The sequence below is a fragment of the Anoplophora glabripennis genome, unplaced genomic scaffold (assembly GCF_000390285.2).
Source record: "Anoplophora glabripennis isolate ALB-LARVAE unplaced genomic scaffold, Agla_2.0 scaffold94, whole genome shotgun sequence".
Classification (NCBI taxonomy): domain Eukaryota; kingdom Metazoa; phylum Arthropoda; class Insecta; order Coleoptera; family Cerambycidae; genus Anoplophora; species Anoplophora glabripennis.
Window position 1 is genome coordinate 153882 of NW_019416228.1, and position 13039 is coordinate 166920.

Sequence of the window (13039 nt, forward strand, 5' to 3'; positions counted from 1 at the left end):
AGCTGTTTTACATTGACAATTTATTGATGAATAAATTGACGAAGTTCTTCATGAATTAATTCACGAATTTATTGGTAAACAGTGTGGTTTTACACTGCTACAGACTTTGTCAAGTTTTTTGACGTATGAATCAGTTCTACCAATGAATCAAAGAAGCAAATAAATTTCAAAAATGTCACCTTTCCAGTTATAAATGTAGTGATACAACAGCGGTACCGTTCTGACACATATTATATAAATATTAGTGTTTGTAAGTAACAAATCAGTAAAAACAATGCAAAACTGGTATGACGCCACACAATTATTTACATATTCCAATAACATAACCTCATTTCTGATCTGAGGCTGGAAATCTGTTGGATTGGTACTTTTGAACTTCACGAAGAAATTGACGAAAATTAGAACATGCTCTAATTCGTCAAGAATAAATTCATGAAGTTATTTGACAGCAGATTTGGTACATTACACTTGTCCAATTTCTTGATGAAGCGACTTCATGAATTAATTGATCGATAAATTGTCAATGTAAAACAGCTATTATAAGGGGCAGAGACGAACCGTATTTTATCAAATGTTATTAAAAAATGCAGTCATAGATGGCTCATGTCTTTGTTTAAAATAAAATAATGATAGATGACACATCTTAGCTTTCCAATAATTAAAGTTTTATCAGTTTGCGTCTTTCAATTTAACTTCACTAGTTATACAATACAATATTTTAAAAGAATATTTTGTCTCGGTGTGATTTAGATAAAATAATAGATTTTCATACAATGCATATTAAAGTTGACATATCTCGAAAACAAGTAAATATAGGGAAAAACTTTATATTACCAAACTTACTCAAAATTTAACGATCTTTCAAATGGAATGCATTTCCACGTTCCAGGGATCAAAAAATTTTTTAGTATCGTCACGTCATCTATACAAAAAATTTGAACTGACAGTTCTAACTACAATTTGAAGCTATTCGAGGGACCTAACAACCCCAATTTCTGAAACTTAAATAAATTCCTTCATTACGGAGATATTGGCAGCGGAAGTGTTAATTGGCACACCCTGTATAACACATTTACTGGTGCTTTAGTTAAAATAACAGCAAAATGCTTGAAATATATAATTTTGTATTTGATCTTTTTTGAAAAGCAAAGAATCAAGTATATTTTTTTTTATATTCAATGAACGGAAATTCTCCGTGCCTATTTCACTTTCAAATACAACAAAATGGCTGAAACAATTTCATTCAAATCTCGTATGCATGTACATTTAATTTCTAACTGTCTACATGTATATGTATTAATTCAAATATACTTAACATTTAACTTGAAATTTTACTCGAAATAAATCATAACTTTTCATTAATATAAAAATACTCTCTCTATCTTAGAAATGAAGTATTTCTGGACATATATTTGTAGGAACTTTTGTTTTGTAGGTTTTAAATAATTTACGGCATAGAATTTGTTATTCAAGTTTGGTCAGGTGTTATAGCTACATTATAATTATAATTTACACAAAAAAAATGGAATAAAAGTTTATAGAAATATTTTTTTTTGTATAAAATTTGCTCACCATAGCCGTAAAATTTTTACTACTAATAAGCTAGCAAAATTTGAAATATGAATAGTCCTAATAAACTAGCAGAATACTTACCGCATCACATTCCACAGTAGGAGGATTTTTATAATCTGGAGGAGGTTGAGGTAGGGTTTTAACGATGCTATTGTCACCATTTGTATTAGTGCTCTCATGGTTCCAAATTTCATCACTTTCAGTTTCTTCTTCTTCTTCTTCCTCCAAACCATCTTCGTAAAACTGTTCTGATGACTGAATTGGTTTTTCAGCCCCAGGCAAAAGATAACAAATTTTCTCCATCCTCTTTACTATCTAAAAATTATATGTACTGCTTAATATTTCACATTACGTTAAGATTTAACATTTACTAATTATATGACTGGAATAGCAATTCATTTAAGTTCAAAATTGATAAATGTGAGTTTATATTACTAAATGTTCAAATTACAGTATAAAAATTTCCATAATCCTTTTATTAACAGTTTGTTAAACAATGATCAGTTAATTATAAATACTTCAAAATACTATGTAGGATTATTTACAAATTTAGAATAGTAGAATAGTAAATAACATACAATGTACACAATATATTATGTACATAAAAAAATATACGAGGGTGGCCTTTTTTTCGGGAATGGATGATCTGACAACCGACAACCCTACTGCCCTAATAAAGTTCGACTTTTTGTTGGTATACTTACTAAGAAGTTTTGATATACAGGCACTATTTGTGTTGGAATTAAATCCTGAATATTTCCGTGTGATTATCTTTTACAACTTTCGTCGTGTATTATCTAAACAAAAAGATAGACATCGACTTGCATCGACGAGTTTAGTTCTACTTTTGGTGATGAAGCACCATCAAAAAACCACTGTAATCGGTGGTATACAGTATTCAATATTGCAAGATTGTCATATGACTTATCGTGAGATTGAGGCATCCTTGGACATTAGTGGGACCAGCATACATCCAATATTGCATGAACATTTGACGGCCAAAACATTTTATTCACATTGGATTCCACATAATTTGACAAACACTCAAAAAAAAAGCTTGTGTCAATCGGTTGAAAGAAATACTCAAGAAATACAATTGCGGTGCTTCAAAACAAGTATATGACATCATAACAGGTGACAAATCATGGATCTATATGTATGAGCCCGAAAGTAAATAGCAGTCGACTCTATGAGTCTTTCAGGATGAGCCAAACCCAACAAAAGTCATTCGTGCACAAAACACTTCTAAACAAATGATCGTCTGTTTTTTCAGAAATATGTAGTAACTGTACCATTAGTTAAACGTCGGACGGTCAATTCTGAATGGTACACAACCATTTTTTATTTGTTTGGAAAGATAATTGAAACAAACCGTCGAAGATACATTATTCTCCACTAGGATAATGCAAGCTCTCACACATCGGCCTAAACAAGACTTTTTGAGTTGAAAAAGTCGAATTGATGAGACATCAGCAGTACAGCCCTGATTTGGCACCAAGGGACTTTTTTTATTCTCGCACATCAAAAATAATTTACGAGATTTTTTTTTCGATTTTTTTTAAGGTACCTCAATCGAAATGGAAAAAGTGCTTCAAAAATTGGTTCAATGGCATGTGAAAGTATGTTGATCTTCATCAAGAATATTTTGAAAAACAATAAAGCCATAATATAATGATTCATTCCTTCTTTGTTCTCGATCCCCGATATATAAAAGGCAACCCTCGTGTAACAATTATACAAAGATACAAAAAAAAAACTCATTCACATATATACAACTGCTTTTACAAAGGTGTAGACAAATAAGTAAAAAAAGTCTAAGGAGGTGAATCCTCATTGAAGATTACAGGGTTTATTTTCATGTAAAAAAATATCTGCCTCCTCTCTGTATATTTATGGCGCTTCAAATAAGAGGGACAAAGAGTAACCGCAAAAAATCCCATTTTTTCGCCTGTTTTTGCGTAGTGTGTAGCAAGAACGGGGAAGGTCGTCCAGAGGTCTCCGTGGGCTTAAATTGATCATCATGAAAAATCAAGGTGAGCATAATTCGATTTTTCCAATATTTGTCCGACTTACCCCTACTTAAGGGGTGGAAACCACCCCTAAAACAAGAAACATGAGAAAATGGTCGATCAATTCTTGGTAAAAATTGGCGGGAATTTGAATGGCAAGGAAGAGATCAGGGATGTTCTTCCAAATATGCTCAAGGTGAAAAACATCCCCCACGTGGGGGTAAAACCACCCCTATTGCCGAAAACCGGCGGCAAATGATGTTCCCTTCATGAATTGCCTTTTTTGTGCCACTCTTCCTTATAAATCCAAATGATATGAAATACATGCCCCCATAATTCGTTCTTCTGTCGGATTCTGATCATTTACCCCTACTGAAGGGGTGGAAACCACCCCTAAAACAAGAAATCAGAAAAAATGGTCACCAAAATCTGGGTAAAAATTGGCGGAATTCCACATGGCAAGGGTAACATCAAGAATGCCCTCCTAAAAATGCTCAAGGTGAAAAACACCCCCCGCATGGGGGTAAAACCACTCCTATTGCCGATAGCAGACGGGGAATGATATCCACTTCATGAAGTACTTTGTTTCCCCTACTACCCGACAAATGATACGAAAGACGGGCCCCATAATTCGATCTTTTGTTTTACCCCCACGCGGGGGGGGGGGGTTTATCATGAGCATTTTTAGAAAGACATTCCTGATTTTACCCTTGCCATGTGAAATTCCCCCAATTTTACCAAAAATTTATCGACTATTTTCTCATTTTTCTTGTTTTAGAGGTGGTTTCCACCCCTTAAGTAGGGGTAAGTCAGGCAAATATTGGAAAAATCGAATTATGCTCACCTAGATTTTTCATGACGATCAATTTAAGCCCACAGAGACCTCTGTACAACCTTCCCCGTTCTTGCTACAAACTACGCAAAAACGGGCGGATTTTGCGGTCACTCTTTAGTTTAAAATTTTTTCCTTCCTTTTCCAATTTGACTGTGTAGATTATATCTCACCCAGCACCTTTTGCGTATTTAAACCTTTTCGAAAATCATATTGGAAGCAGGATATTATTATGTATTCCTTTAAACAGTTTATGATTCTGGACTTTTTCAAGAATTTTATTAAATTAAATATTACTTTTCATGTATAAATAATGGTTTTTTATTAACTAAATTTATATCTTACATAATTTATACAATTAAAAAAATATATTTAGAGCTAAGAACTACATTTGTTTTCAGATACAAAAAATTTATCTGAAGATGGAGTGTATAATGTAGACTGAAACTAGTTGTCATTTAACAAACTGATAACAAAAACATTGTAAAGAATTATAATATGTATGTACATCAAGGAATATATGGCTTTTTTATTGGTTAAAATGTGCACCGGGTGAGAGATTTATTAGTTTTCATCAGATCAATTACTTGCTTTCAAATGTTATTTTACTGATACCGGGCACTAAATCAAATAGTCCCTGTAGTTACTTTATGCAATATTTCTGCCATAGAAAAGAAACATTTTTAAATAATTAATTTTATTAAAAGAATCAGTCAAAGGGTTGACTTTATAAATTTGCTTTTGCTTAATAAGAGGGACTTATAACGGGACACTGTCACTTTAGGAAACATCTATACAAGCTAAGGCTTGCAGACAGTCTGGTCTGCCGAGTATATGACTCGACGGATGAAACTTCTTTGCATATCCTGGGCGAGTGTCCAGAATTTGCACGTAGGGAAAACACTTTCTGGAACCCAAGGAGCTGAGAGAAGTGTCGGCAAAAAAGCTTTTGTAATTTGTAAAAGGGACAAAACTATTTGCTGAATAGGTTTAAACAGTGAGACACACAATAGCCTTGCACTGGATGAGGCCCTGGTGGTACGGTACTTGAATAGAACCTAACCACAGGTCTAAGAAGAAGAAGAAAAACCCCTTGACCGATCCTTTTAGCACAAGAAGTTATTTTTCAATATGGCTGATGAGCTGTTATTGTGTGCGACTGCTCTTGCCGTTTTAGCAAGAAAAAGGAAAATAAATAAGAGAAATCTTCTGCATCCATACCAGAGTGCAATTTTCTAGTTTTCATAAACGTTTTGAAAACAAGTGCACAATGAAGTGATTCTTTTTATTACCGTGTCTTTATTGGCTGAGGGATCTACCTTTTTTAACATTTCTATTAGTATCTCATACGCAGCATTTTTTTTTGTCTGTCCGAATACTATTTTTTACCTTCCAAAGGCATGGATTTTCCCTGTATAGGGTATAGATTAATGCGATTTGTGAGGAACTCTCTCGACATTAGCCGTATAAGGTCCGATATATTTTAATTCAATAATTTAAGTTGATATTACCCACTAATTTTAATATGTGTACAACAAATTTTACTGCTTGTTAAAAACAAGGAAACTACATATAAGTTGAAAGAACTGCCAGACATTACAACTTGCCGCTAGACAAGTCTGTACGCACAGCGAAATATATCTGACAGGTTTGATTTCACTCAAGCCTAAGAATTGTTTGTACAGATTTAATAAGTCTGCCAACTTATCAGCACTAAAGCAATGATAAATCGTACAACTTGAGTTTGCACAAGCAGGTTGATGTGCATGACGGAATGTCTATCCCGCGCTTTACACCTTTAAGATAAAGTAAAAAAGGAGTTATTTATTAAAAAACGTTTCTTTTCAGTGTAGCAATAACACCCAATTAAATAAAAACAGTTGTAAAAAATTTTACAAATAAATAATTACAGATAACAATAAATACTCACCTCTTGCATACTGGGCCTCTTTGATGGATCGTGATCCCAGCATTCCGTCATCAGATTTTCTATAGGCGGGGGACAATTTCTTAGCAAAGGTGGCCTCTTTCCTTTATGGACGGCCCACATTATGCTAAATGCTGATCCACCTTGATTGTAAAATGGTTTTCGTCGGGAAGTCACTTCCCATAAAATTATGCCCCAGCTAAATATATCACATTTTTCAGTATATTTGGAAGATGTAAAAACCTTAAAAAAAAACAGTTTCAAGTATAAACCAGGGACAGCAAATATCATTGCCTATAAAATGCATATTTGATTCTTTTTTATTTTTTGAGTATTCCTCAAATGTGATAACTAGATTTGGGAATTGTTTATTGTAAATTCCTTGCGATATTTGAACATTATGAAAGTTAATACAATATTAGGCCCAATAAAGTTAACAGTAATTGTAGTACTAGTTAACAAAATGAAATGGAATTTGTGACACATAGTTATATGCATTATGTAATGTTAGCGTGTAATGTGTAAAACGATTTAAAATATCTAAGTCTCAAATTTATCTAAGCCTGCCACTGTTATTTTTCATGTCGTTAAACAATTTTTTTTTTTCATATCATTAAACAATATCTAATAAATGGCCAAGGTCATTTGTTAGTGGAATCACCAGCATAACTAGTTTCAAATATATTAAGCCTTCTAAGTGACAAACAAAATTTCATCAGTATACGTGTATCTATCATGAGGTTATAACGTTTTGCTTGGAGTGAGTTTTGATAGTTGTCAAACGCACATTAAACATCGTACAGCAATAAGGTTCTCTTTTAAAGCTGATAAAACAGCCACGAAACGTGTTACAGACGATGAGGATGTATCACGTCCGACTGTATTCCTCTGGTTCGGAGGGGTTTCATGATGGCCAAGACAGCGTGCACAACAACAAGGGGACAGGGCGTCCCCGCACAAGCCCAACAAACGAAAACAAAGAACCTGCACTGAAATCTAATCGTCGATCAATCATCAGAATGTTGGCAGAGTGTATGATTGATCGATAACTAGACTTCAGGGCAGAATGCACAGCTTTGATGTTTTCGTTCGGCTTGTGCAGGGATGTTCCAGCCTCTCGTCATTGTGCATGTTGTCTGTCATCATAAAACCTTCCAAATGACAGGAACACAGTCAGGGACTTTATTCTTGAATTATAGGGAGTAGAAGGAACGAGAGAAAGGGGGCGTGTCTCTACTAAAACTCATTAATTAATCTTGAATGGTGTTCTATTGTGTAATGATAGAAGAATTGTTCCCTATTTCTTCTATTGATATTTTCGGGGGAACAGGCAGGGATCATTAAACCTAACCCTATATTTTTGACATGTTTCACAAATTACGAATTCCACAATCTGTCTGTAATATCTCTAGTTACTGTTTTGTTGTGATATCCTTCGAGAACTTTCGTATAATTTATGTTTACTTGAAGGATTGTACAGTACTCGAATAAAATAATAATAGAATAAAATGGATTTACTTAAAATAGTATTAAAATATTTGTAAGTACTTCCCAGTTAGCCCTCATTGTCTCTCTAGTGTAGCTGGATGTTAACCTTCCATTTGTTTTTTTACCCTCAATATAATCTATTAGAAGTTCTTTTTGTTTAGAACTTACTGGATTTAGCTTCGGTTCTTTATTGATTTCCATTTTCTTTCTTTTTTAGACTGCACCTGACACTGACAATCACTCTATTCTCTCACCGTCAAGAATCGCTCCTGGAGCTCGATTCTTGACGGTGAGAGAATAGAATGCTCCCTGGGGAACATTCCCTCATTTCGCTCTACTACTGTTCTATCACAAAATTCATACTGTATTCTCGACACAAGAGGATCGAGCCATGAAAGTGAAGAACGAGGAACAATGTTGTCAAATGTACCGACCAATCAAAAAACAGTAAATAGGCGGTAGAATAAAATCTAGTGATGAGTTAGTCATGAAGTAAGTGCTACTTTATTTAAAGTTATTGTTATTTGTTTGTCAGTGTCAGGTGCAGTTTAAAAGGAAAATTCATAAAAAACCGAAGCTAAATCTAGTAAGTTCTAAACAAAAAGAACTTCTAATATATTGAGGATAAAAAATAATGTATACTGGAAAGTTAACACCCAGCTACACTAGAGAGAAAATGAAGGCTAACTGGGAGGAACTTACAAATATTTTAATAATATGCTTTATAACAATATGCTTTATTTCTCCTGAGACATAATACAATGCATGGAAAACGTCAAGTAAATACAATAAAATTCACAATAAGAATTTATACAAATATATAACAAATAAATAACGATGACACAATCATTGACTACAAAGTCAATTTGCTAAATACAAATAACAAACAACAATCAAAGAAAACTACACTCAAAAAATTCACGCACCGTGTAGAACGATTTTGTCAAAAGTAACACTCTACACGACTTTTTGAAGGACGGGATGCTCTGAATATTTCTTATATTAACTGGAAGGTGATTATATATTTTAGGTGCCATAACAAAAGGACCAATAGCTGACTTTGCCAATCTGTGTCTAGGTACCACGACAGCATGCCTATCTCTGAGGTCAAACGTCAAATGTCTATCCGCGAACTGAGTAAATTCAGACTTGTGAACCCTGACGTATATCGCACACTCTAAAATATACATTGAGACTGCGGTCAAGATTCCCAAGTCTTTAAATAATTGGCGACAAGAATGACGCCTTGTTTTAAACAGCATAGTTCGAATGATTCGTTTTTGCGCAATCATTAAATTGTCAATACCCGAACCATTACCCCAACAGAGGATACAATAGCTAAGGATAGGGTAAACCTGTCCTTAGTAATATAACTTCAGTATGTCAACTCACAAACTCCCTTAGCTTCCACATGACAAAGTTATGTTTGGATAGCCCCTTACATAAGTTCACTATGTGAGCCTGCCAGATAAGACACCTGTCAAATGTGACTCCCAGAGACTTCACACAATCATTATCTCTAAGAGATCTCCCATTTAAGGCAACATATAAACTATTATTAGGCAGATCCATTTTATTCTATTATTATTTTATTCGTATACTGTACAATCCTTCAACTAAACACAAATACGAACATTTCCTCAAAGTTCTCGAAGGATATCACCACAAACCAGTATCTAGAGATATCACAGACAGATTGTGGAATTCGTAATTTGTGAAACATGTCAAAAAAAATAGGGTTAGGTTTAATGATACCTGCCTGTTCCCCCAAAATTATCAGTAGAAGAAAATATGGAACAATTTTTCTATTACTCAATCGAACACCTTTCAAGAATACCGATTAATGAGTTTTAGTAGAGAGAAGGAATGAGAGAAAGAGGGCGTCTCTTTCTCTCATTCCTTCTACTCCCTATAATTCAAGGATAAAGTCTCTGGAGCTCGATTCTTGACGGTGAGAGAATAGAATGTTCCCTGGGGAACGTTTCCTCATTTCTATCACAAAATTCATACTGTATTCTCGACACAAAGCGATCGAGGCATGAAAGTGAAAAACGAGGAACGATGTTGTCAAATGTACCGACCAATCAGAAAGCAGTAAATAGGTGGTAGAATCAAAACTAATGATGAGCTAGTCATGAAATAAGTGCTACTTATAATTGTTATTTATTTGTCAGTGTCAGGTGCAGTCTAAAAAGGAAAGAATGTGGAAGTTAATAAAAAATCGAAGCTAAATCCAATAAGTTCTAAACAAAAAGAGCTTCTATTAGAATATATTGAGGGTAAAAAAAATAAATGTACAAATATTTTAATACTATATTAGGCAGATAATTTTATTCTATTATTATTTTATTCGTGTACTGTACAATCCTTCAAGTAAACACAAATTATACAATATCACCAGAAAACAGTAACTAGAGATATTATAGACAGATTGTGGAATTCGTAATTTGTGAAGCATGTCAAAAAATATAGGGTTAGGATTAATGGTCCCTGCCTGTTCCCCTGAAAATATCAGTAGAAGAAATAGGGAACAATTCTTCTATCATCACTCAATAGAACACCATTCAAGAATACCGATTAATAAGTTTTAGTAGAGACACGCCTCATTTCTCTTGTTCCTTCTACTCCCTTTAGTTCAAGAATAAGGTCCCAGATGTGATGCACTCTCCTCACTGTACGCTGTTTGTAATAGTTGATATGTTTCCGTGGGTTTTATCGGCTTTAAAACAGAACTTGATTGCCATATGCTGTTCAATGTGCGTTTTCATGATAACCAATTATCAATGATACTGATGAAATTTTGTTTGGTCGCTATATAAAAAATAAGTGCAAAACACACTTCTTGCCAGTAGGCATTGAGTAGCAATGACATTTATGAAAAAAACATATTCATTTTAACAAATGATACTAATCTCTAATGATTTCAGCTAATAAATCATGATTTTCTTAACTAGCTCGTATTGTACCTTATTTTTTTAACAATATTGTAGAATGTCATTTTTATAGGTCCATTACTATAAAACACTGTATTTAATTCTCAGTTAATAGCTTGGTGATAATAAATCTATTTTAAACTTACCTCAGGTGCCATCCAAGCAGCTGATCCCTTGTTATTTGTCATATAGGTGTTCTTGTCGGCTGCTGTCCCAAAATCGCATATTTTCAAATGTATGCCTCCACTAATTAGTAATAAATTAGGAGGTTTTAAATCTCGATGTATGAGTGGCTTTGGCTGCATTCCATGTAAATATTCAACACCCTGAAAAGTAAATTTAAGTCTGCAAATTGAAAGCACAATGTTTGGGCATAATTTAGTAGAATAATTTTTAATAAACTTACATAAATTTTAAAATTTCCACAGATTCATAAAAAATAATATTGTATTGGTTAATAATAAACTGTAACATATTACATAATTTTAACTTTAAAAGGACAAGGCTACATTTCTTTGTGTACTTCTTATCTGAAAATAGTAACAATCTCCAACTACATCCATGATATAACATTACATTTTTTTATGTCGATAATATATTCATTATATGGCGAGTCCCGCACGGAAGTGAACAAACTTTAAGGGGACATTCTTTAGGTAAAAATAAGCAAAAAAAGTTTATATACAACATACTCAATTTGGTAGTTACAACACAATGCAGTGTATGCATAAAAAATATTTATGCATACTTAGTTAATGACACATTTGTAAAAAAAATAGGTAACTCTTGCAAAATTTTCGTATTTTCATAAGATTTGGTGTAAACAATATTAATACTAGGTATTTACTAAATTTAAATTAAATGGTTTAGTCGTAGTTTTTGAACAGTCCATAGTCAGGATTTCTGTATTCCCTCAAAAACCGATGACATACCTTTGCACACTGATAAGACCATGACATTGCGTGAGCCAATGTGTACTGTAGATTTGAGCGATGTAAAACATTAAATAGTGATCCTCCTTCTGCATATTCCATTACGAGACAAAATTGGAGTCCCTTAGTGCAGGCTCCATATAATTTTACAATATTTTCATGGTCAACTCTTGACAATTGTCGTACCTCTACAAGGAATGCCTTTTTTTCTGCTTCTCGAGATATATTTTTTACAGCTACATATGTTTCGTTCCATATTCCTTTATATACTACACCAAAACTGCCCTCTCCAACAATCTAAAAAAAATGTTTTCGAACTGGAATATGAACTGAAGGCTTGGTTTTTTATATCTGATAACAAAATTGAGTGGTTTTCACTTCAATAAAATAATTTGTCAATTCATTTAACATATAAGCAACATATATATAGTTTAGTAATAAAAAAATGTCTACTAAATTGTCAACACCAGTTTAAAGTATTAGCAAACAGAAAAATGTGTAAATAAAACTTTAGTGTATTACCTCTAACTGTTGTATTTCACTGTGGTCAATTTCTCGAACATTATGTTGATTTTCATTGTCTGAATGGTCTGGAGTCGCCATTGAATATTATTTAATCACATATTTATAAAAAATTGCTTTTATTGCACTAAATACTTCTAAACATTCGTAAATATTTATAGATTTGATAAAACTTTGGTTAGAAATTTTGGAATAAGTGTCAACTGTCAGATAGAGATCAGATGAGCGAAGTAAAAACAAAAATATACCCAACAGTGACTTCATTGTTACCAATATATTATATTTCCTTTGTTCTTTGGATCAGATCAATTCATTTATTACTGATCTAAAAAGAAAATTCTTAATAAATTGATCTAACTCTTAATTAATTAGGGATTTTCCAGTCTACCGCTCTAAACGGATTCCAAGAATAACCTCCAAGCTTAGATATAAACTTAGAAAAACTCACCGTATTCTTTTGCTTTAATTTGTTACTAAATGAGATATAATATACAGTGCTACGAATGGTCTTTGAATGGTCACTGTTACCTTTGACTCGACGGAGACTATTGTCCCCCGACTGACAAACCCCCGGGGCACCCTCCCCGATGACATAAAAAACTTAATACGTAACAGACGACGTGCGAAACGGCTTGCCACCCGCACCCGCCTTCCCCGACACAGACATAACTTAAATGTACTTAACAGACGGGTGAAGGCGGCTCTGGATGAATTGGCCCAGGATAACTGGGCTAGGCACCTGGAGTCGCTGGATCCACAAGACAACAGCCTCTGGAAAACGCAGAGGGCCCTGCGACAGACCGCTCGCCGTAAAATTCCTCCAA

At 33.7% G+C, this 13039-nt stretch overlaps 1 protein-coding gene across 1 annotated transcript in view; it reads right to left on the reverse strand.

Annotated features, from left to right (window-relative positions):
• LOC108903524 (mitogen-activated protein kinase kinase kinase 7) overlaps positions 1-12425 on the reverse strand; it is a 101396-nt gene extending 88971 nt beyond the window's left edge. The window contains exons 1-5 of the mRNA XM_018705743.1: positions 12216-12425; positions 11694-11990; positions 10908-11087; positions 6344-6583; positions 1654-1887 (exon numbers count right to left, since the gene is read on the reverse strand). Coding sequence (XP_018561259.1) covers positions 1654-1887; positions 6344-6583; positions 10908-11087; positions 11694-11990; positions 12216-12296 — 1032 coding nt within the window. The 5' untranslated portion in view covers positions 12297-12425. The remainder of the gene's footprint in view (positions 1-1653; positions 1888-6343; positions 6584-10907; positions 11088-11693; positions 11991-12215) is intronic.
• Between the last annotated feature and the right edge of the window lie 614 nt (positions 12426-13039).